The sequence below is a fragment of the Boleophthalmus pectinirostris genome, unplaced genomic scaffold (genome assembly GCF_026225935.1).
Source record: "Boleophthalmus pectinirostris isolate CB_2022bp ecotype Guang Dong unplaced genomic scaffold, ASM2622593v1 HiC_scaffold_6, whole genome shotgun sequence".
Taxonomy (NCBI): domain Eukaryota; kingdom Metazoa; phylum Chordata; class Actinopteri; order Gobiiformes; family Gobiidae; genus Boleophthalmus; species Boleophthalmus pectinirostris.
Window position 1 is genome coordinate 1 of NW_026571447.1, and position 26,435 is coordinate 26,435.

A 26,435-nucleotide genomic window follows, 5' to 3' on the forward strand; every position below is an offset into this window, starting at 1 on the left:
CACCATCCTGTCAGTCTGTATCTGGAAGTCCCACAGGATCTTGACTCGGTCATTCTCCACAACCTTTGGAGGTGTTTCCCACCTTGATCCTGGGGTCTCCAGCCTGTACTCTGCACAGATGTTTCTGTACACTATGCCCGCCACTTGGTTATGTCGCTCCATGTATGCTTTCCCTGCCAGCATCTTACACCTGCAGTTATGTGCTGGACTGTCTCAGGAGCCTCTTTGCACAGTCTACACCGTGGGTCTTGTCTGGTGTGGTAGATCTGGGCCTCTATTGCTCGAGTGCCCAGGGCCTGCTCCTGAGCAGCCAGGATCAGTGCCTCTGTGCTGTCCTTTCAGACCAGCCCTCTCAAGCCATTGGTAGGATTTCTTGATATCAGCCACTTCAGTTATGTTCCGGTGGTACGCCCCATGTAGGGGTTTGTCCTGCCATGATGGTCCCTCCAGCACCTCTTCCTCTGGACCCCACTGTTTGAGACATTCTCTGAGCACCTCATCTGCCGGGGCCTTGTCCTTGATGTACTCAAGGAGCTTGGATGTTTCATCCTGGACAGTGGTTCCCACACTCACTAGTCCTCGGCCTCCTTCCTTCCGGCCTGCGTACAGTCTCAGGGTGCTGGATTTGGGATGGAACCCTCCATGCATGGTCAGGAGCTTTCATGTCTTAACATCTGTGGTCTGTATCTCCTCCTTTGGCCAGCTTACAATCCCTGCAGGGTATCTGATCACTGGAAGGGCGTAGCTGTTGATTGCCTGCACCTTGTTCTTGCCATTGAGCTGGCTTCTAAGGACTTGCCTCACTCTTTGCAGGTATTTGGCCGTAGCCGCTTTCCTTGTTGCCTCTTCAAGGTTGCCATTTGCTTGTGGGATACCAAGGTGCTTGTAACTGTCCTCAATGTCTGCTATTGTTCCCTCTGGGAGTGACACCCCCTCTGTGTGGACTACCTTCCCTCTCTTTGTCACCATCCTGCTACATTTCTCAAGCCAGAATGACATCCCAATGTCTGTACTGTAGATCCTTGTGGTGTGGATCAGTGAGTCGATGTCTCGCTCACTCTTAGCGTACAGCTTGATGTCATCCATGTAGAGGAGGTGACTGATGGTGGCCCCGTTTCTGAGTCGGTATCCATAGCCAGTGCGGTCGATTATTTGGCTGAGGGGGTTCAGGCCTATGCAGAACAGTAGTGGGGACAGTGAGTCTCCTTGGTATATGCCACATTTGATGGACACATGTGCAAGTGGCTTCCCATTGGCTTCAAGGGTGGTTTTCCACAACCGCATCGAGTTCGCAATGAACGCCCTTAGAGTCCTGTTGATATTGTACAGCTTCAAGCACTCAGTGATCCATGTGTGTGGCACTGAGTCATAGGCTTTCTTGTAATCAATCCAGGCAGTGCACAGGTTGGTCTTACGGGTTCTGCAGTCGCGGGCGACTGTTCGGTCAACCAGGAGTTGGTGTTTGGCTCCCCTGGTGTTTTTGCCGATACCCTTCTGTGCTGCGCTCATGTATTGATTCATGTGCCCACTTATCTTAGCCGCAATGATGCCTGACATGAGCTTCCATGTTGTGGAGAGACAGGTTATTGGCCGATAGTTGGATGGGACTGCACCCTTTGAGGGATCCTTTAGGATCAGGATCATACGCCCTTGGGTTAACCATTCAGGGTGAGTCCCATCCCTTAGCAGCTGGTTCATTTGTGCTGCCAGGCGCTCGTGGAGGGCAGTGAGCTTCTTTAGCCAGTACACATGGATCATGTCAGGGCCCAGTGCGGTCCAGTTTTTCATACCTGAGACTCTTCCCCTGGATGTCTGCCACTGTGATGGTGACTGGATTCTGTTCAGGGAGGTTTCTGTGGTCTTCTCTCAGATCCACCAGCCACTGTGCATCGGTGTTATGTGATGCCTCCCTCTCCCATATGCCTTTCCAGTCTCCAGCCTTGGTGGGTCTGCTCTGGTGTTATTACCCTGCCAATGAGCGTACACTTTCGCCAGTTGTGTTGCGAACAGCCGGTTTATTCGTCTGGCCTCGTTATCTCTGCATTCACATCATCTAGGAGACTTTCAGATGGTACTTCACTTAGCCTCTGTAACTGGCATCGGGGTTGCCTTGTGTTAATTCGGGCCATGATCTTATCTTTCAGGTCAGTCGCTGCCTCGCTCAGCGTGATACTTATTGGGGCTTCGTAGCCAATCTCTGGTTGGGGAGTTGGTGTCAACTCCCCTCTGACCTGGCACACTGGTTCCCCCTTGCCGTGGCATTTGTGTTATACCTCATCAATCTCTAGTTGTGATAGCAGTTGCCGTTTGTGGATGTTGGAACACTGAGCTACTAGTTGTTTGGCCGTTAGCTTGGACTGTGGGTATCGTAATAACCATTTCTCCCACATCCTGTTCATGTAACCCCCTCTGCCTAGGGTTACTGTAGTAGCAGCATTCCAACAGAGCCTTGTTCTCGCATCTCGCCCATTTCCTCTGTGTTCCAGTAGCCCATTTTTCATCAAGGTTCCCTGGTTCCCCAGCACCTGATGCAGACCTTGTTTGGCCGGGCGACGTCTGAGCCGGCATGTCATACGTTTCTTTCTCTCTCATCATTGTATGAGGTGGGCAGTAGCACGAAGGGTCTTGCCCAAGGACCCACACTGGTTAGCTCATTGCCCCCCCCCCCCCTCTCTCTGTCTGTGTATATATATATATGTGTATATGTGTATATGTATATGTATATGTATCTCTCTCTCTCTCTCTCTCTCTCTCTCTCTCTCTCTCTCTCTCTCTAAATATATATAAAAAATAAAAAAAATGTGTTTCTCACCTTCCACGGTGGTAGGTCTCTCTCACCCTCATTCAGCTTGGGTCCTCTACCAGAGGCCTGGGAGCTTGAGAGTTCTGCGCAGTATCTTTGCTGTTCCCAGTACTGCACTTTTCTGGACTGAGATGTCCATTGTTTTTCCCGGTATCTGTTGTAGCCACTCTTCCAGTTTGGGGGTTTACAGCCCCGAGTGCTCCGATCACCACAGGCACCACTGATGCCTTTACTTTCCAGGCTCTCTCCAGCTCTTCCTTGAGCCCCTGGTATTTCTCTAGCTTCTCGTGTTCCTTTTTCCTGATATTACCATCGCTTGGTATTGCGATGTCAACCACCACGGCTCTGCTCTGTTTCTTATCCACCACCACTATGTCTGGTTGGTTCGCCATCACCATTCTGTCAGTCTGTATCTGGAAGTCCCACAGGATCACAGGATATATATATATATATATATATATATATATATATATATATATATATATATATATATATATATATATATATATATATATATATATATTACACACACATATATATACACAGACAGAGAGAGAGAGAGAGAGAGAGATACTATTAGCTTGAGCTCATATTCCATTTTTAGGATTTCCATTGTTTCCTCTAACCCTCTGTACCAGGAGCGGTGGTCCGTTGCAGCTGCCGGGGTCTGTCCTATGGGCTCCTGGGTGAGGGATAGTGCTTGGGCCTCATCTCTCCCCTGGGTCTTGTGGCTGTTCCTGATGGCGACGAATGGCTCTCTGCTCCTGGTGTAGACGGCTCTCTGCTCCTGGTGTAGATGGCTCTCTGCTCCTGGTGTAGATGGCTCTCTGCTCCTGGTGCAGACAGCTCTACTGATGGTGTTTTCGCAAATGGTTCGCCTATATTCAGCCTCACGTTTTACTATGTGTAATTTTATGTATTCTAGCATGTTAGTATGTGTCTGAGTGTGTGTGCATGCGTGTGTGATTGTGTGTGACTGTCTGGGCTGTTTGGTTGTGTGGGGTTAGGGCAGCTGTGGGGGCTGGGTGGGTCAGTGGGTGGAAGGAAATGTGGGATTGTTTTTAATCACTGTAATGCAATTAGTGTTACATGTTTTGTATGAAAATTTCTTTATAAATAAAGTTTGACTGGTTGATTGATCAGGGGTTGAGTCGCTGGGGCAACAGTTTACCCTACAGCTAGACACTGTGTTTGTGAAATGGATAGTTGAGTCTGACCCGGTATAAGACCACATGGTAAAAATTAACATAAAAGACTATAATTTTGTGTTATTGTATTCTATGCATAATATTGTTCTAGAATCTTCAAAGCAGTAGTTCTTACTGTTGGTATCTGTGTGTGTGGTATCTTGTAGATGATGACAGTGTTATCGTTGGCTGTAACTTGAAAGTTAAATGCAAACAACAGAATCGATTCTCACCAGCTGCCTAACTTACCTCACTCAATGTTATAGCAGCACAAAGCTGGGCTCACAACCGAAGCGAGCAATAGATTTTTTTCTTCCTGCTTACAATACGCTGGCTCATGTTGTGTCACAGCGTACAGTGGCTTATGGTGAGAAGCAGCTGTCGCATTTCTGAAAGGCACTTAAACCACATCCTCAGACCCACGCTTTTGACGTCATTGCAGTTCAATGCAGCAGAGTTGAGTTGGCCCACACTTTTGACACTGTTCATAGGAGTTGGGTCTACATAAGCATTCTAACACAAGGTAAAGGGTTTTATTCATTTCTTATTCATAGTGGCTAAATTTTTAAATGCATATACACGTTAAACATAGTGTATTTTAAGTTGTATTCATAACCTGAATAGTAAATCAGACTGAAATCTATATTGTACTGTTGATGTGAATGGTAAATGCTTTGAGAACCCGTACAATAATTTTACTAGCATAACTAAAGCATTATTTCTGTTTTTCTTTTCTTTCTTTCTTTCTTTTTTTTTTCAGTGGGATATTTTGAAAAATCCTTTGAGTTGTTAACCATGGCTGTAAGACCTGGCATTGTGCTGCTAACCAAACTGTCTCTTTTAATTTACACTGGTAAGTTTTCAAAGTTACTTTCCTTTTCAACATTATGAAAAGTGACTCTAAAATAATCTGTGTTACAAAAGAAAACAAACAAACAAACAAAAAAGGCTGTCTAATATTGGTTATCAGGCACAGCATCAAGACAAATCTCTGGTATTATACTGAAAACATTTCATATGGGGCCATCCCTAACCATTCCCATTACTATACAATAGTGAAATCCTCAATGTCATGGGATGTCATGGGATGTTGCACTACTGTATGAAGGACACCTCCAGCTTGGTGCTTTTTGACATGTCAAGTTCTGTCTGCCCTATGTCATCATCTTAGAATATGACTTGAATGGACAAAATTACCACAGTCTCTACATCCTGTACTGAAAGTAATCCTTCCTCTTTCTACAACAACATTGTCTGTCATAGATCATCATGACTCTTTCTGACCAGCCTTATAAGCGCTGAACAATTTTAAAATATGTCATTGAGATTTTTCTGACAAGTTTTGATGATTTTTGTGTTTTTGTTTTTATGATAATATTCTGTTCAAAGTTCACATTTGTACTGAGAATTGACAAAAACACTGAAACATAAAATGACTATTACAGAAATCACATGTACTTTTAATGCAGAATAAGACAGGATATTTTATTGTTGTGGAGGAAGTTGCAGGCTTTGCTATTTTGCCAATGGTGTCTATTCAAATTGCGATTTCAATTCTGTCTGTACACTGTTTCGATGCTGTATAGATTTGTATTTATTATCAAGCTAGTAATCATGTCAAAAATCAAGAGATGTGGGTTGGCAAAACAATATAGATTTAATAAAGTATAACTTATCATCAACATCATCAGCACTACAGTTTATCATTTTAAAATCTGATTTATTTATTTTTTTCTTACTGTGTACGTGTGTTTGCTGTAGTTAAATCATGTGCTGTGAGCTGCTCTACAGACTATGAGACCTTACTCAACTGTTCATGCAGTGGTCTGGAGCCACCAGAGACACTGCTGCTTCAAATAAACTGCAGGTATTGTATCTTCATGGATGAAAGAATAGCTTAATGTAATAGTCACTGAAATTAATTAGAAATTTGCACAACCAAACTTCTTTTGTATGCATTTGCAGACATGATGATCTCAGACTAAATGTTAACTGCACAGTGAGCAAAGAGGAGCCTTTCTGTGTGATCTACCCTGACATCATGGAAGAGATTGCAGATGTGGAAACCGTGTGTAGTTCCAATGCTCTTCGTGCACAAGACCAGACCATGATTACCACAAACTCCTCTGATTGGAAACTGAGAAATGCAGGTGAGACATCATTTACACTCAATTACTCATTAACAAAATTATTATTATTATTATTATTATTATTATTATTATTATTATTATTATTATTATTATTATTATTATTATTATTGACTAATAATATGTGTAAGATCTGGCAGTGTCACATAGTCATTTTGGTACAAATGCATGAAAACCCCACAGCTGGCTAGTGTGATCTGCAGCTATACATAGGAAGTGCTGGCTCTTTGCTGTGATTACCGTTATGACAATGCCTCCATTCCGCTCTAGGGATGTAACAATATTCAAATTTCTCTGTACCATATTTCCACAATATGCATCTCACAGTATGGTATTTATTGCAATATTTTGTACAGGCTAACAAAATTGTGACTATAATACTTTCTCCTTTAAAAATTCCTTGAGAAGCCTTTGGTTCTGTCATAAACCAAGTTAGTTAAGAGTTAAAATGTAAAAGAGCTTAATAAGTTATTCCATTGTGTAAACTGGACTGATGCATTCTGTTATTGCTGTACCATAACAATGCATCGTATTGAAAGACTTTTAACGATGCAATGTTAAAATTCCTCAAAAATAATGACTGAAAAGGTCACACAGGTTTGTTCTTGATAACACAGTGGGAAGGTTCCATTGTTAAATAAGTTGTACAATATAAATTATGTATAATTTTACACATAATTTAGTTGAGGGGACGTGTCCAATCACACATGAACAAAAAGAAAAAGGGCAAGGCGATGGTTCCAGCACCCACACCGCAGCTCCCAAGAGTCACATCTAGAACTAAAAATGAAGTTTCTTCTAATCCTACAGCTAAATTGGCAATGAAGGTCCATAGCTCCAACATACCACTTTCGCATCACAGGAACGCATATTGCAGTTCTCTGACAGTGGTACTGCAACTATCCTGGACCAGCGATCATGTATATGGAGCACAACATGCGGTGCCAGATAACAAGCCATGACACTAAAAGGAACAACCGTGTTAGGATCCAACCAAAGACAGAGAATACTACCTGAAGAGCAAAGATCAGCAAGAAAAAAAGAAAAGCAAGAAAAGGATATCGAGGTATAAATTATAAACAAATTATAGCATAATGACCATAATGGTATGCATAATGGTGTAGCAGCACCGCTGAAGTGTCCCTGTTCTGTTAATCATCTGATGAAAAGAACACTGATGCATTTCCACCCCCAAACTCTTGGCGGCAGTAGACCTATTGTGTCAATACAACTTAATGGGAGAAGAAACAGATCTGTAGAGGGCTTTTTTTTAAAAACTGTCTATGCTTGTATTTGCACCGTACTGAATTAATCATTTGTGTGCTTGGTTATACCCTGTACTTGGCCCTGAATGTAATATGTGGCCCCTTGTTTCAGAAAAATCTTAGAACTGATCCTAGAGGTGCTGGGCTATAAGAGCAACTGTCAGTTTCCCCAGACGCGACACGCAAGTAACTCCTAAGCAAAAAACTTCAGGAGATAGGAAAGTCTACGATGTCTTTATTTTAGCGCAGGCAGCTTACAGAACTCAATTCAAATGATTACAGGATTTCGGTCACCAGCGTCTCTCAATGACAGCAGAATAGACAGCTCTTATACATGACATCTTGTTGAAATATTAACTTATTGATTAGCTCACTTAAACAAGAAAGTCCACATACATATTTGATAAAACTTGTTTTGAAGGACATTTTGCAGACATATTGATCAGGCTACCAGGTTCACATACGCCCCCCTTTGGACCTTGATTTGGGGCAGCAACAAAAAGAAAACATAACAAGAAACATTTTGATATGATTCAATTAACAGTAAAGCATCAACACAAGAAAATAAACCCACACAACCATGAGAAACAATACCCATCAACTGGCTCAGGAAGGTGCAATGAAAAAAGCCAGAAGCCCTACCTGAAGCACTCAAAACTGCCAAACAAAAGTTACAAGACTTAGCCAGCCGCATGAAGAGGTACACACAAGATAATGAAACCAGATGAATAAACTGCCTCTTCGCAACACAACTTACAAAAGTATAAATATATATGGGTGCAGAGATGGGTGATACATATTTCAAAGTTGGACTTCTTTGGGTATAATGAGGAGCATGAATGCCCATAGAAACACATCCTCTGGCCCCTATTCCAGGCACAATGCAGTGGCATATAGCAGATACCTGTAAAATAATTAACTTCTTATTTTAGTCAGTCAACTTTATCAGTGACATGTATTTAGCTTGAAATGTTTAGGCTGCTAGCTGGAAGCCATCTTCAGAACTGCCCCTGTCTTGCTGTCTTGTTGACATGTGTATCAGCTCTTCTTTCTTCCTGAGACCTGAAGCTCTTGTTACTTCCTGAGACCATTGGGCGACAGGAGGTATGGTCAGTCTTCAGACCCTTCAGACCCTTTCACACACCCACACAGGACACCCTTCTTTGAAGGAAAGAAAGAACACTTCGAATTTTGGTTGATGAAGGAGAAGGAGGCCATTGAAATTGCTTTCTGAATTTAATGCTCTTGCTGACCCAGCATGCAGATTTGTTGTTTTTCTTGCTCAGCTCCAGTATATTCTATTATATTCCTTTTGCAGTGATCAGTCTGAGCAACTTGCCAGGTCCGATAGACTAATTATATCTCAGGAAGCAACATCTGATAGCTGGCAAAAGTAATATAGAGTCCAAACAGAGACTGATTTAACAGCCTAACTGCTGTGGGCAGGAAGCTGTTGAAGATTCAAGTTGTTCTGTATACTAACTTTGGATGTGGACATGTCAATGAGTCAGAGTGTTTTTTTTTTTTTTTTCCTGAATTTATGTAGCCTACTGTCTGCCCTACTGTATCTGTCTTCTGTCATTGTGACTATGAGGACCCCTCGAAAAAAAGACATCTAGACATCTCAAGGCAAATTTGGTGTAAAAGATCTTTAGCTAACCTATGGCAGGTGTAAAGAGGGCAGTACTGTTGTCAAGTCCTGTGTGCTGTCCCTGTCTCAAATAAATAAATAAATAAATAAATAAATAAATAAATAAATAAATAAATAAATGTTTCAGATGAGGAAGCAGTTAGACAATGGGGAGCTCTTCATTCAAGGTTAGTTGACACTTGTTTTGGTTGGTGAAGAGACAGGTATTTCTTGTGGAAAAAAATGAATGTTCTAAAAGTAATGTCAATAAAATCTAACACTTTTCTGTTGTCTTGCAGTAAAACCTTGGCCTCCATTCAATATCCAAGTGAATAATACCAAAGGGACCTATACCATCAGCTGGAGCACCAAAAACCCAGAGTACTGTTTGGTGTTTAAAGTCCGTATCAGGACCATGCTAGGGCTACAGAAGGAGATCATTCTGGAGAGCAAAGAGTCTGTTGTCCACTTGGAACAATTGAGGCTGCCTCCAGGTGGTTACTATGGAGTGGATGTACAGGCCAAGCTGTGCCCTTTCTTCCGATACCAGGGACCATGGAGTGATTGGGGTCCCACCACAGTATGGACGGATCAAGTTGCAGGTACTGCTTCATCTGGCGCTTTTCATTAATATATCACATTTCCTCCTGCAACACGGGCCAGGATTAAAAAAAAAAAAAAAAAAAAGTAAAAGGGATGGATTTCTAAATGACTTCTTTTTTTTTCCTCAGGAAATAATCATTATTATTGGCTCATCCCAGTCTCATTCTTAATTTTGCTCCTGTCAGTGGGGTTTCCAAAAGCTATGTAAGTATGTAATAATAATAATAATAATAATAATAATAATAATAACAAGAACAACTTATTTAGCAATATGATAACACAGTATTCACACACCTTTAAACAAGTAGCATATTAGATAATCAAAAATGTACATATGAGAATATGAGTGATTATGTAATTTAAAACTACATGGCAGTAGGAACAATTACAGCAACATATGAGGTATTTTCTGATGAGTCTGTCTAGAAAACAAAAAACAATGTCCTGGATGTTTCTTTTCATCTGCTAATGATACTTAATTGAAACATCTAACCCAATCCCCAATATCTGTTGTAGGTATTGGCAGAAGAGGTTTCAGAGATCTACATTCATCCCAAATCCTAGAGAATTTTTTAAGCCCCTGTACAACATTTACCAAGGTGATTTTAAGGTAAGACTGTAGCAGAGTTGCAACACATTTTTACTGTATTCAAAACATGAAAAACACACCTAGCTGTCACACCAACAGTTTGCAGTAGTCCTTAAGAGCTGCTTATAAATTCTGGGGTAAAACTAGTTTTGCTCAACTATACAGAACAAAATCAGTTACAACCACTTTAAGTGTGCACTTGCAATTATGTTCATTAGGTCAAGTTATCCCTTTTCTCTTCTTGCTTACAGCTGTTTTATATTTATTGCTGGTTTCAACTACTGCCTGGTAAATGTGGAACTTTCCACCTTTAGGCACAGTTTTGTTGGTGTTGGTTTGAGTGTGAGTGCACCCGTAAAGAAGACGAAGAAAAAAAAAAAACATGTTAGTAGCCACTGCTTGTGGGGACTTTCCCTTTATACTCTGCAGATGTGCATGAGTCAGTTCAGGGGCACCAGAGAAGGCGGAAAAAGCCCCTGTGACACTGTGACATTTGATGTGTAGAATACCTAATCTACATATGAGAACAGTTTGTGTAAGGATTTAAATTGTGCATTTTGTAATACTATTTAGAGCTAGGCACAACTGGATATTTAAATATTCAGCCTGATCTGTAAGAGTTGTGTGAGTTGTGAGTAGAATTTAACAACATGGATGAAATTCATGTTTGGTCATTTCAGCATGTAAAGTTTAGAAAGGTAATTTAATATTTGTCATAAGTCAACTTAGTGGACTTGCATTAACAAACACAGTGCAGACAGCTCATCTAATGATTCTTCCTCAACTAGTTTGCCTGTACTCAGCCTTATTTATTTGTATTGGTATAGTGTAGCATGTGTGTGTGCATGTGACTGTCTGTAAATTGTATGATTGTGTAGAGTCAGGCAGTGGTGGGGGCAGGGTAGCTAGAAGGCTGGAAGGTGGTGAAGGACTGTAAAATACTTTGTGTTACATTTTTTGTATTCAAAGAGCTTAATAAATAAAGCATGGCTAGATTCATTTAATGTAATTTTGTGTCAAAATTATAAAAAGACAAACTTTAATCATATATTCATATTTTTAAGTAATTGCTGAGGGATGGTATTGTTGTTTTTGTGTGTGACAGGCATGGGTGAAGCCTGCATTCACTGAACACAACTCTCTGAAGATGGATATGGTGATGGATGTGAAGCTAGAACCAACCCCTCTGTCTTTGTATAAGTCTCCTCTAGGCCCCAGCTCAATCCAGAGTCTCGGTCAATTGTCGATATCCACAGTTTGCAGTGCAGACCCACTTTCCCACTGCTTGTTGAATTCTAATTATCCCCATGAGGCAAGCAGTGGGACAACTGTGGTAGACAGTGATCCAAAGGAAATGCCACACTTAAATCTGAGCACCCTGAATGTTCTCCAGGATCTTGATGAGGGTTTACCTGGAAGTGACTACCCACTGATGGATCTTGACACCATAGACAGTGGTTTTGAAGAGTGCAGCAGCCCCTCAGCTGCAGGGCACCTATTCTACCCACAGCAGCAGACAACTTTAGAACCCAGTGTAGAACAGCTTTGTGATCTCTATCACTCCAATTATGTGAAACAATGGAGACATACATAAAAAAAATTTTTCTACTGTAAAAGCCCCAGTTACTCAGTAAATGAGGGGAAACTCAAACCACTAAAAGGTTGTACCAACAGCCTTTGATCCTTCTCCACATTGTAAAACAAACAAAACAAACAAACAAACAAACAAATAAACAATATTTTTTATCAATTTTGGTTCATTTTAACACATCAGACTGAAGTGGGTGTGAAATTGTGAATTTAATATGTCTATTACTGTCTCAACCCCCGGAGGATTGTCACCTAAGGTGGAAAATCTATTTTTGTGAAACTGTGTTAATATTAAGTCAAAACTAAGTGAAGTAAATGTTGTCAGTATCAAAGTAATGGTCACATATGTTGTATTTGAAATATATTTTTGTCATGTTAATGCTTATTGCTGTGCTGTTGTTTGGCCAGGTTACCACTGAGAATGAGTGTTGGTAAATAAAAGATTAAAAAATATGTGCTGCTGTTTCTCACTGAAGGTCCCTTATGCTTGTGAACATATACCAAACGGTGTTTTGGATCGACTTGCCACATAGGTCTCCACCCATTATTTTGTTACCTTTCTTACTATTATTTAGTCATCAGCATTACATAACAAGTTCAGGATCTTTTGTTCACTTTCCCTGTTTGGTTACAGGTTACCAAAAATGTATAAAAAAAAAATAAAAAATTACAGAACAAGCCTCAGAAAAAAAAGGTGTAAGAGAGTCACACAGTAATGACATTTGGAAAAAGAATCCTCATATAATGAGGATTACAGAAATAAAACTGTATTCCATTAAAGTTAGGCCTAATTATTCTCCTGATATCTGAAACTTTTCCATGAATTTTCTCATGGGCATTCTATTGACATGTTTATCCTATGTCAGTCTGGAGTACAGAACATTCATTCTATTACAGAAGGTGCTTCGTTTGAGATACGAAGCTCTTCTTGCTTTTCCAAGCCTCTAATTGGAAGTGCTTAATCTTTTATTGTTATCTTTATTTATTCATTTATTTATTTATTTTTTATCAGATGTGTAAAAAGTCCTGTTGTATTCTCACAAAACACCACTAGATGGCACCCACTGAGTCCCAAAGTGCCTCAGATAATGTTATATATAAAGTATATATAAAGGGCACCATACAGTCATAAAATGTAAAACATGAATGAAACTTTGCAAACACAACCAATCTGCATCAAGAGTTTGTAATGTGTTAAAAGTTTCATTGCCTCAAACATTATACAATTACCCGGATAAACCCAACTTTAAATAAGAATGAGAAATATAGCCGCAAGCGGCGATGATCGGCCCTTGCGCTGTCTACGACATGTCCGGCAAACGCACTTGCGAATGCCGTACCTAGCAAAACGCCGCATCCCGCACTAACCCTAATACCCCTAAGGTTAAATCTAACCCTGGTTGTAATACTAACCATAGCCCCAACCCTAAGTCTTACCCTAATGTCCTTAAAAGATAGTCTGGTTAACTCACTATAAAGTGTTTTGAGATAGACTTATTGTACTTTGTAGAGCACACCCAGGGCTTTCTGCTGATATGTGATTTGTTTGGTTGCGACTTTTGGAACCACCTTTTCCTTTCAATCTAAAATCACCAATATTCAGAATGGTACATTTTATGGTACAAAGAAAAGAAAATCAAATATCCTTTATTTCTACCATTTTAATCTAGATTTTTTTTTTACATGTTTTTGTATTTCTTATCCCTTTAAGAGTAAATTAGGCAATTATTTTAATCATTTTAATGTTTGTGTCTTAAAATAATAACCAGTTTATAAATGCCCCTTATAATGGACACTTGCATTGTGTTTGATGGAACTTCTTTTTGTAGCTGACAGAACTGAAACCCTTTCTCCATGGGATTACTGAGAGAGACTTTTTGGATGAAAAGAAAAATGAGGAGCACATCAGTGTAAGTGTAAGTGTTTAACCCAGGGGTGGGCAAACCTTTTGGCTCGCGGGCCACATAGGGTCCTAAAATCTGACTGAAGGGCCGGACAGAAGACAAGACATAACATGTTAAGAGCTCGGCTTAATTACCTTCCTATTCAAGTTTATGTAGGACTTCTGATGCCCACTACACGCCGTGAAAAATTCAAAACACATAAAAGACCTGTTCCACTGCACACCACAGGTGAATAAATATCATCTGCTAACCGTTTTCAAATCTGACTGTTAAGCAGCTTGAAAACAAAGCTCACACCATACATCCACACGCACACACCTGCAAGTGCAGTTAAACCACATTCTATGATGTTCTATGCATTAATAATTACAACATAGAGTCTGAGAGGTTCCTGGATTTGATTTTTACCAGCTTAAACTGGAAACAGTGCAGTCATATATCTTGAACACAAACTACTTCACTCATGGTCCGAATGACTCCTGTAAGAACACTTTCCCATAAAGCATTGCGGCCAACATAATACACCGCACCTCAATGTATATATAGTGTGCCGTCTACTGGGAAACGCCAGAAATGCATGACAAATAAAACATCAACAAGGTTTATTATTATAATTTATTCCAGTTCGGCGGGCCGGATTAAAAGGTTTAAAGGGCCGCATACAGCCCCCGGGCCGTAGTTTGCCCACCCCTGGTTTAACCCCTCTGTCGTGTTGACCGCTCATCCCTTACTTTAATGTTCCCAATCAAAATTGCCTGCTGTTTTAACTGCACTTAAATTAGCACAAAAAACATTTTTTGCCACCAAATTTTTATTCAACGTTCTTTAGGTGTGAACAATGTCTCAAAGTAGTGTTTAACATGAATTTATAGAATTAGACATAAAATAACTGCACTGAAAATACAAATAGGCACTGAAAATGTATAACATAATGAACATGTAATGTAAAAAAATAAATGGAAAACCAAAAACCAAACTCAACATGAAGTCGTGTGTGCGTGTGTGTGTCTCCAGGTGGCCCCAACACACGCTTCACCTCCAGGTTTGTCATCTCCGTTATAATTCCCTCAGTGGACTCTGGTAAAGCTGGACTTGATTAGCCTGATTCATCAGCCGGTTTCACTTGGTGGAAACATCTGACCTCGCAGCATTAGGATTCGTTTGCTCAACAGTAGGCAGGTATTTTTTTTATTATTTAACCAATCATTGCTATTTAGTCATGACGTATGTAATGCGCCGCTAAAGGGGCAAACTGGTATATTAAGCTCGGGAATCGTTGCCAACAAAGAATGTATGGCTCTTCTCTGATTGGCTGGTGTATTCTGATTCCCGACCTAGTCTCTGGAGAGAAATAACATTGAGCGGAGTCACTAGGTGGTGCCATCCTGGCTAAGACTTGATGTCATTCACATGAGATGTCACAAACTGTGTTGGCCCTGGTGTCATCTTATGATGTTTTCCACTCTCTCTCTACTTCCTCTGTCCTGGAAGAATGAAGACCAGAGAAAGTGTCCACTCTTGGACTGGAATGTCTCCTCAGGTGCCTGTTACTCAGGTGCCTCTCCCTCTCCATCTGTTGACTGGTCAGTCTCCTCAAAGTCTGGATCAAAATCTGTGTTGTCTTCTACTTCCGAGACATCCTCCTCTATCTCTGGTTCAATTTCAATGCCCTCTTCATCATGTTCAGAAACCTGGACCAGAACCTCTTCGACAGAACCACTTGGCCATTTGTCTACTCATTGTGCTCAGAGTAAAAGGAGTGCAAGGCAAACATCAAGCTCTATATATGGAGTCTGTGTGAAGATGATACATTGATTAGTGAGGAAGGTGTGGTTCACTTGGGGGATAGGCACATAAGCACGGGAAAGAGATGTGTACCTGTAAAAGACATTGTTCAGTCTGAAATATGTGTGTGTGTGTGTGTGTGAGTGAGTTGGGGTGGTGTGTATGGGGATGTTTTCTGTCTGATGGATGAATATAGTCTGGATACCCATTCATTTCCTATGGCAGCCACTTTTGACTGGGAACACCACAACAAGGTTGATTAAAACACTCAAAATTCAATGAATGAGCTTATCATCACTTTTATATGTTTAAGTGCATAATGTGGAAGATATTATAAGGCCTTGAGGCAATCAAATGTAAAACACATATTTATGAGTGTTTTAAGTTGTAAATTGGTCAGATTTGACCCGAACACGACGGGAAGGTAAAAGTAGTTTTCAGAAACCCTTCAGTTATTATGATCATGTAGATGCATAGTAAGTCTGATTGTCTTCATTTGTATTTTTATAACACAACACTGATTATCCTCATTTAGAAAATACAATAGCACAATAAAATACATATTTAAACAGTCTACAATTTCTCTAGTAGGCTACATACTGTTAGTTTTCCAAACAAAGTGAACAATCAGAGAACTGGTGACAGTGGTGAGCTCCTCAGAGCCATGTGCAGATATATATGTACAGTTTATAGTGCAGATGGCAGACAAACAAACATCACTCAGTGCAGCTTTACATTGGTGACTTCAGATAACAAAACTCTAATTATTTTTTGGCCAAAAGAAGGTAGCTCAATTTTGGATTTGACGTGCCCTTCATGAAACATGAATTACTGTTTTGAGAAATACCTGAACAGTGTAACGGTGCACACATTTAACTCAAATAAGCCTTTTCCCCGCGTGTTCGTTAGTTTCTGCTTAGACAAAAAAATACAGTTGAAACAGAAATAAAGTCCAGATAATTTACTTATTCCAAAGTCATACTTGTACAAGGAGTCTGTGCTGACATTCCCATGCAGAGACTGAATATTTACGCCTATACAATGATTTTTATACGCAAACTACAGTGGGAGGCGACCGTGGTTTTAGACTTAGTGCCTCTTGGCAGTGCAGCCAGGCCTCTTGGCACATTGTACAATCTTATCCGATTGTGACAAGGATCCCCCAGATTCATCTCACTCCCCTCTTGCTGCTCTGACCAGGGTGATGAGTCGTGAGTCAGCATATCCCTATCAATAAGTCCTTGCCCTATTTAGTTAATTGATTAGACATATAGATAGAAATAGAATATCTTGTAGATGAACTGAACCTATCTCTGCATCCCTCATCTGTAATCTGGTCCCTGTTTTCTGGGTCATTGTATAGTGAATTCTAATAGTACAATAATAAAATATAGCAGTATATCAATAACATCATAGCAGTAGTTATACACCACATAAGCCTAGTTTTTTATCCTAACACACACATATATACATATATATATACATATATATATACATACATACATATACACATATACATATATATATATATATATATATATATATATATATATATATATATATATATATATATATATATATATATATATATATATATATAATGTGTTTCTCACCTTCCACGGTGGTAGGTCTCTCTCACCCTCATTCAGCTCGGGTCCTCTACCAGAGGCCTGGGAGCTTGAGAGTTCTGCGCAGTATCTTTGCTGTTCCCAGTACTGCACTTTTCTGGACTGAGATGTCCATTGTTTTTCCCGGTATCTGTTGAAGCCACTCTTCCAGTTTGGGGGTTACAGCCCCGAGTGCTCCGATCACCACCGGCACCACTGATGCCTTTACTTTCCAGGCTCTCTCCAGCTCTTCCTTGAGCCCCTGGTATTTCTCTAGCTTCTCGTGTTAATTTTTCCTGATATGACCATCTCTTGGTATTGTGATGTCAACCACCACGGCTCTGCTCTGTTTCTTATCCACCACCACTATGTCTGGTTGGTTCACCATCACCATTCTGTCAGTCTGTATCTGGAAGTCCCACAGGATCTTGGCTCGGTCATTCTCCACAACCTTTGGAGGTGTTTCCCACCTTGATCCTGGGGTCTCCAGCCCGTACTCTGCACAGATGTTTCTGTACACTGTGCCCGCCACTTGGTTATGTTGCTCCATGTATGCTTTCCCTGCCAGCATCTTACACCCTGCAGTTATGTGCTGGACTGTCTCAGGAGCCTCTTTGCACAGTCTACACCGTGGGTCTTGTCTGGTGTGGTAGATCTGGGCCTCTATTGCTCGAGTGCCCAGGGTCAGTGCCTCTGTGCTGTGTGTATATATATATATATATATATATATATATATATATATATATATATATATATATATATATATATATATATATATATATATATATATACACACACACACACACACATATACATACATACATACTGAAGGCTGTACCAAATGGTGAAGTTTCTTGAGTGCATCACATGTGCATGTTACACATTGAATTTATATATTTGTTTGACTATTACACATTGAGTTGTTTAACCACTGAAATCTTATGTATGTTTAAAGGTACCACTGTGTGAAACATGTATGCTTTTAAGGTAATCTTTTGCAGATATAGGCTGTGTCCTGTGGATGCTCATACTGTAGGAACTTTTTTAGTTCCTTTTAGTAGCCTAGCCATTTCATACTGAAAGTGCTGCAGTGACTGTGCAGCTCAGGTGTGCAAAGGTAACTAAATTGAATACTTTATATTATATTAATATTTGGTGACATGGATTCATATTGTGAAATGTATGTAGTGCACACAAGGCCTTAACATATGTTTCAGTCTTTCATATTTGCATTTTTGAACAAATATACAAATTAAAAGGATTAAATACATTTACCCATAACCACAACTTAATTAAGTATTAAACCAGCAAGGTGGGGTTACTCATGTTCCCCTGTTCCTCATACTCTATAGATGAAGGAAGGTACCGGTGATCAGTCTGATCTGTAAACATGTGTGGGGTTTATTGCAGACCTTTCTTATTCAACAGAAGCATCATATGCAAACACTGGTGTCATTTATGTGCATTGTTAAATTAAAACTAGAGCAGTAGAGGAGAATGAGGAGCGCTTTTTGTAGTCCCTTCTGTGGGTAGTTTTTTATAAAACAGCTGTGGGGTCACGTAGTGTAAGATAAGATAATCCTTTATTGTCACCCATGGGAGAAATTTGTCTTAGGGCAGGGGAAAACATGTTTTATCAAAAAACAGGACAACACAACACAAAGTACCACATAAACACCACCATAGAACAAGTTATTTAAGATGGTCAGATTCTTCAAATGCACCTGATGTAGCACCAAAGGTAAAGGAGCTAGGAGATATGATTTGACCAATTCAGAACAAACACAGGTGAGGGGAGGGAGGAGGGGGAACAGGTTTCACATCTGCATCTACTGGTAAAAAAAAAATAAATAAATAAAATCTAATAAACTTACAGATAGTAGCTTTAACCCCCAAATCTCAGACATTAATAAGGTACAAGACTCATATTTCACTTACATAATAACTGCTGTCAAAATATATAAATACAATTAACATGAATTTGATCACTGATCCTCATTATATTAGAATTCTTTGTTTCAAATTGTATTGCTTGGTGACATGTGACACTGGTGGAACCTAATATGATGCCCCCTATGCTTCTGACAAATTATTGTCTGTGATTTTATTTTATTTTTTTTTCTATTAAGGAGAGACACTACAGGCAAAATATCACCCATAAGGATCATGCCTTAAAGTAGCACCATTATAAACCAACATTTCCACTCATGTACTTACTTACCTACAAAACACACAGAAGGATTTTTGATATCTAATTCCAAGCCTGATTTATTTAAATTTTAACTCCATTGGGATATTCACAATCCCCCTCTTGTATATTTTTAGTGTCTAATTTATCAACATAAAGAAGCAATTTAATGCTGGTTCTTTTCATGTTCCAGTTGTGGATGTTCCAAAAATGCCTAATTTTGGCCATTTAACACGTTTGTATGAAAACATGCCATGATGAAAAACTTGTAATACATTTTTGTTACATTTCTGTGGGTAAACTACGGAAAAGTTTCAAATTAATATCTCAAAATTTTTTAATTGTCCCTATTCACCTGCAGTGTCTCCCTTAAGAATGCATTTTGAAAACTACTGAAGGCCATTTCTACCCAGATAGCAGCATATGACAGTGAGCTGAGTAATACACCTGGGGCAACCAACTCTATAGAGCAAACAGAGAAAGGGTTCTTAACCTCAAATAAAAGTCACTTTTTCCATTCAGTTGTCAGTTTCTGTAGAATAAATGATGGGTGCAGAGTTTAACCACAAGGCTTAACGATAAAGTTGTTACGTGCAATAGCCTTCCTCAGTTCTGATATAATCAATTCTACTGCAGATAACCCCAAGCAGAATACTCTGCTCTTCTCAAGTCTTCTTGCCTCTTGATTTTTCTGATGAAGAATGGTGCATTCGGAGCTAGGATGGGTGCTCCTCTACCTCATTACAATGGCTGGATCCACACCCTTCATAGGTAAATCACAAATATTTTATTTTGCTTTTGTATCATTGTCATTGCTGCCTGTGTTGCCTGGCCTGTTAGGCATCATAACCTACTATTATACAAGTATTTAGCATTTATTTTTATTTTAACCAAAAGATACATTACATTACATTACATTATGCAATAGAATGAAAGAAAATTGCAACGTTAATGTTGTATGTGTTATATTTATTATTTCAAAAATAATCTATCAACTGCAATTACAAAAATACAGCTGCAAGCCAAGAATAATCATCCCTTGCTCATGCAGCGCACAATGTAAACTTGTCACTTTTTGCCATTGAAAAAGGACATTCACATGTATTGTGCATATCTGCCAACAATTTAAATTCAATCAGTATATAGATGTATAAAAGGGGAGTGAAAACTGACATGTGTATCACTCTGAATTGAATTACACAAATGGAACGACACTCACTGAAACGTTTAGAAAAAGAAGGGACTTGCAGCAGAATGCCTCGAGCAAAAAGAAACAATCAGTGTGTGTCTTTTTAGCCAATCACAGCAAACCTGTCAAAATGATGTATCCAACTTGTGCCAAGTAAAACCAAAACAAGTCATGCTGGAGAGGGAAGATGTCCATAAACTAATTTAGCCATTTTTGTAATACAAATTTGAGTATTAAGGACATCACAGTTCACCAGCGCCGCCATGTTTGTTTTGCCCCTTGAAAGCCTGCCGCTTAGGGTTGCAATAATGTTTTCTGAAACCCCTAGACCTGTGCATAGAGGCCCTGTGATTGAGCCGACCACTGCTTGGGTCGGATTTAAAATGCACAGCAAGAGCACCTCAAGATGGCTTCTCTCGAGTTTGTGAACAAGTCTTGCATTGACACTTCTCTATGAAGTTGTTGAGATGTGTGTGCATTTAAGCAACTGGCTCAGTGGCTAGTTTAAATGAAGAACAAAGAGCCTCATTCATGAATCTTTTCTGAAAAATTTTTAGTAACTTCCACTTTATAAGAAGATGCTGAGAGAACTCTGAGCCAGATTCACAAAGCCTTCTTAAGCATCTACATTCTTTCTTGAATGACAGTTGCACTACTTCACCAACATCCAGCTATGAACACCGCAGCACTCATTTACATTTCTTTTACATAAAAATGTATATGTATTTAGTAGGAAATGCCCTCTGAACCCATTATGACATGTGAAAGCACGAGGGAGAGAGTGACCAAGTAAGACAGGTGGCACATGTCTACAGGCTACTGCTGTTTTGCAGCTTTAGCTGCGTTTTAAAATGTCTAAGTTGACATGAGCACACAGTAAGAGAATATTCAGTGATAAACTTATTGAAAAAAGCAGCTGCTTTCATCATTTTTATCACGCTTTCCGTGAGTTGCAGACCTGGAATAAATAAAGAGGGAAGGGTTGGGGTACATATAGTACACTCTGGTCATGGAGGGTCAGGGGGATGATAGGGGTGTTGAGTCCAGCCTGGTGACCAGACACAGAGCTGTAGCAGAGGTCAATATGGAGAACATTGAGGCTGGGACAGACTGAGGCTCACCACAGACTGTCTGACCCTATAGACTTCATGTTGTATAGAACTCCTCATAAATGTTATTGGATCACATAGTAATACTTTTTATAGGAAATAATTTAAGAAAATATATTACATACCATCATGGAGGAATTATTATATAATGAGTGCTCCTCACTGTTGATTTGTTCTTCCAGAAGAACATTTTCAGTTAAGAAAACATATTGTGAATGCCAAAAAAATGTTCATGAGAAGACCTTAAGTACAAATTTTATAGGATTGCTTCATGAATGAGGCCCATGTTCCAGCACCGCAGTCCACTTAAAATGTGTCTTTTCAGATGCTAAGTGCAACTGTGTGACTGATTACTGGGACTCGCTTTCCTGTGTGCTGAAGATCACTGGTACAAGAGATTCCAGCCCCTACACTCTGATCTTCAGTGGGTAAGGCCTTCTAAATGCCTCTTTAATGCAGGTCTGCATATACAGAGGTGCAAAAGGTTGCATTGCTTATCCTTCACTTTAAAAATGCCTTCTCGTTTGAGGGACATTATAAAATCCTCCAACTAAGGAAGTCCTGACCAAGTCTAGCCCAATATCTGGAGATGGGTTGTCGGGCGCCTTCTGCTCTCTCTTGTCTCTTGCTCCAGCCACTGAAGGATAAAATTGACAACAGTGTAAAATGTACCTCACCTTATATATCGTGGCACTTATAAAGGGTCTTTTTATTTCAGTAACTGTTCAGAGAGAAAGAGTGAGTTCACGTGTGAGTTGGTGCAGACCTACGGTGAATACAGATGTGCTCGGAAAATCCCCAGAGACTGCATGTCCGCTGATGCTAATTTCACCATCGATCTCCAGCACAATTTGTCCAAAGTCCCAGTGCAGCCCAATTTTGAGCCTGCAAAATGCAGTAAGTAAAACACATGGGTTCTATTAGTTAATTGCACTGATCAGTGGTGGGCCGTCGGGGTCTGCAAGGCCTTCTCTGCTGGCCTAAAAAAATATCTGAATCACAGACTTATGTTAATTATATTATTATTATTAAATAATTCCAAATGGCCTGTCCAGTTCGTTTCAGAGCTTTTCCAATGGTTGTGCTGCTTCCAGACAAGCATTTTCATATTAAAACATTTGACCAGTCACATTTCAGCCATCACTTGTTGCCAGGCAGAGTCAAATTCAAAGAAGTCTGAGGCCTTCACAATCCATTATGCAGGCCCTCGAACACAAAATAAATGTCCATGAAACTGTTGCTTCAACCAATCAGATATTGAGTTGGTATCGCCATGGCCTTCTAGCAGAGTACGGCAATGTCACCAGATTCAGAGCCATTGACTGGACAGTCAGATAGCGGACCAGCCAAAGCAGCAAACTGCATCTGTAGCAGAAACAGGACTAAACCAGCTCTAAATCAGAACTGAGAGAGCGAGAGAGCGAACGCAGAGCTCGCAGACCAAGGTGTCCACAAAGCGGATCGGGCGACAGCTGCACAGAGCCCCATGCGGAGCCCCGGCCTGGTCCTTTCACTTGCAGTCACCCGACAGTCTACGCGGGCACACCTTCAGGCCCATTCCGACAAACAGTCCTGGTTTAGTTCTGGTTTAGTCCTGGTTTAGCACTCCAGCGCTCCTCACTTCTTCTCCATGCACCGTGCATCCCCCTCTCCTCACTTCTCTGTGTATGAAATCTCCACAGCTCTTTATACTGTGTTTCTGTATATTAAGATGGCTTTTATAACCATAAAATAGTTATTGAGGAGTGGATTGTTTCAGATGAAACACTACTGAAGGCCTAGGTGTGAAATGCACGGTCCACCACTGGCACTGATATATAATTTGTCAAAACAGTTACTCTGATCAAGTTCAAAATCACCTAAAAGTAGGATGTTACTATTTATTGCAGCATTATTACTATGTACTGATAACCATAAGAAGGGTTTGAAGAGGGCCTGGGAGAAATTTCTACATTACTCAAACATATACTAGTATGTGGATGACATATAAAGTAAATACCCCTTCTTGGGCTAGTGAAGCGCCTGGCACCTACTCTAATCTTGTATAGTTGCAGAGCATGGGAGGGGGGACAATGTTGTATTATCTGGATGGTCAAATGCTGTGTTTGCATCATAGGGATGCACCAATCCAATACTGGCATCAAATATCATTATCGATACTGAAACATTTGTTGGTTTACCCACCCACATTGCCTAGTAGGAAAGTGTTGTGTGTGTGTGTGAGATAGTTTTGGTCAGAGGGACCAATGGCGCAGATTGGCAGCCTCGCTTCTGCCAGTCTGCCCCAGAGCAGCTGTGGCTACAGTAGTAGCTCACCAGCTAATGTGATGCATTATCATTATTATTAGATGGACATGCAATGGATTTTGACATTTTTTTGATACCTGATTTATTGTTTGACTGTTTTGTGATAAAATGTGAATAAAAAGTGATAAATTAACATGTCAAAAATGATCAAACCAAAATTTGTTTCCTGCAAAAACACATTGATTCTGGTAGGTATTGGTAGGCCATGCATCCCAGGGTTAAATTGGGTATTGGTAGGTACTTAAAGCCTTAGGTGCATCCCTAGTTTACAACACACAAGCAGATAATTGTATTTGTTGTTTTTGTCTGCAGTACAAACTCGTGCCCCTTATGCCCCAGTAGTGACACAGACAGCAAACCTGTGGAACATCACTTGGACCACTAACTATGAGGGCCATATGTATCTGAAAAACTGGCTGGATTTTGAGCTGCTCCTCCAGGGCAAAGTAAGCAAGTAAGCATATTTATATATATATATATATATAAAGGCTAATAGCGCTAGTTTCTTTACTAGTTATGGGTCTGTCGCGAACGAAATGACTCCTAGAACTCTTAGACTCTTTGAAGGGAACGACCGGAACCTGATCCTTATTGGGAGCCGTGTTTTCTCTTTCTCTCACTTTTTTTCTCTTCATGCCGCGTGCAGATTCGTGGTATGACAGCGGCTAAAAACGAAACTTTGAGAAATTTGCGTGTACGTAGGATAAAAAAAACAAAAACAAAAAAAAACTAGCATATTTGACTGTAGTTTAGCATAAAATAAATAAGTCCCGGTTTAGTCCTTTTTCAGTCCTGGTTTAGACCTGGTTCAGTCCTGATTCAGTCCTGCTTTAGACGTGCTTTAGTCCTGCTTGCAACAAAACAATCTGAAGAGCCACTTGGGAGCCAAAAGAACCAGCAGCTTTTAGTGAGCCGAGCCAAAAGAGCCGGTTCTCTAAAAAGAACTGGAATACCCATCACTAGTGTCTAGAATGTGATGCAAAAATGCCATTAAGCCAACCTACTGTCTGTAAATATGATGTAAAGAGGCAGAATAACAATAAATGTTGCCTAAATAAACCCAATTTAAAATCCACCAGAGCCAAACCTAAGTTTTTTAAACAATTCAACATTTACAGTGAATTTTTACATCACTAAATATATCGGCCATTATATCGGCTATCGGCAGCGCCAACTCCCATTATATCGGTTTCATATCGGCCACAGCAAAATCCATATCGGTCGGGCTCTAATTAAAATCACAAAGAATTTATTCCCTATTCAATACAATTCTAATACAGAGCTCTGGGTCAGATCGCTGCCCCTGACGACCTACATCTACACAGGACTTACATCAGGCGATCTGAACGCCTGTGTTTCCCTTAACCCAAAGATATAATAGGCCGGGAGCCAGGTTCACCCCTCCGGATGTTTTTTGCTACCTTTTTTTCCACTATTATTTCCTGTGAACTTATATCTTGGGCCATCACGAGTTGATAGGGACAAACCTCAACTCGGCCCCGTTTGGTCTCAGGGCCCAAAAAACACAGTTTTTAAGAAAAGCTATTTGCGAAATGATGTAACTGTAAATATTAAGGTACTGTAACTGCATACATGGTCAAATAACCCTAAAATTTTACATGGTGTATCCTGACACATGGGGGAAACTAGCAGGAAAATATTCTGGGGCTTGCTGCCTTTCTACTGTCAAATATCACCCAACATCCCCCAAAAGACAAAAAAATTTTTGTTTGCCTGACAAATTGTTAGCAAAAGTGATCATTTTAAATCATTTTATTATTTTATTTTATTTATATCATTACTTCAAATGTAAATTAAAAACTTCCCATGTTCATAAGCTTCAATTTAAGCCCAAAATGATCTAGAGGGAAACGGCTGCTATGACCAAAGTTCTTCACTGTACCTCAAATCGGCAGAAAGCAGAACTGTCAGGCATTACCATTACTTATGGGATTTAGCAGGATTTTTTTTTCATAGAAACAATATTTTAAAAGAGTTGACTTATGTACTGCTGTACTATATGAAATGAATTACATTAAAAGTGAATAATATTAAAACTCCAGGTGAATAGGGGTCAGGGTCAGAGAAAACTATAGTAACCAGGTTACACATACAAACACACACAACCCACACACTAACCAACTAACATCCTGACTCTTCATGCAACATCCCACCACCTTTTTCACCAATTTGAACAGCCAAATATCCTCTTTCATTTGGAACAAAAAACCACCAAGACTGAAACAAAGTATACTACAAAAACCCCGGAGTGTGGGAGGCTTGGCACTCCCAAACTTTTTGTTTTATTTCTGGGCATCTAATATCAGGGCGATGTTATACTGGACACGGGGTCATGTCGATTCACCATCATGGGCAATAATAGAGGGAATGTCTGTTGAATGTGCTACATTATGGTCCTTGCTCTGTGCCAAGTTACCACTATTAGGACCCATTTCCAACTTTACCACCAATCCACTTGTTATTCATTCACTCAAATTGTGGTACCAGCTCAGGAGACACTTCAAACTGTCT

At 40.0% G+C, this 26,435-nt stretch overlaps 2 protein-coding genes across 2 annotated transcripts in view; both read left to right on the forward strand.

The window, feature by feature from the left end:
* The first annotated feature begins 4,401 nt into the window (after window positions 1-4,401).
* On the forward strand, window positions 4,402-12,267 carry LOC110168972 (interleukin-21 receptor-like). The gene is made up of 8 exons (XM_020934468.2): window positions 4,402-4,513; window positions 4,751-4,843; window positions 5,752-5,857; window positions 5,956-6,140; window positions 9,332-9,634; window positions 9,764-9,839; window positions 10,152-10,245; window positions 11,330-12,267. Exons 2-8 carry the CDS (start codon window positions 4,786-4,788, stop codon window positions 11,816-11,818), a joined length of 1,311 nt encoding a protein of 436 aa, XP_020790127.2. The 5' UTR covers window positions 4,402-4,513; window positions 4,751-4,785; the 3' UTR covers window positions 11,819-12,267.
* Window positions 12,268-19,967: 7,700 nt separating this feature from the next.
* Window positions 19,968-26,435, forward strand: part of mlpha (melanophilin a) — an 88,294-nt gene continuing 81,826 nt past the window's right edge. Inside the window, exons 1-4 of the mRNA XM_020934465.2 lie at window positions 19,968-20,069; window positions 21,922-22,024; window positions 22,315-22,493; window positions 24,216-24,357. The gene's annotated coding sequence lies outside the window, so the exon portion shown is untranslated. The remainder of the gene's footprint in view (window positions 20,070-21,921; window positions 22,025-22,314; window positions 22,494-24,215; window positions 24,358-26,435) is intronic.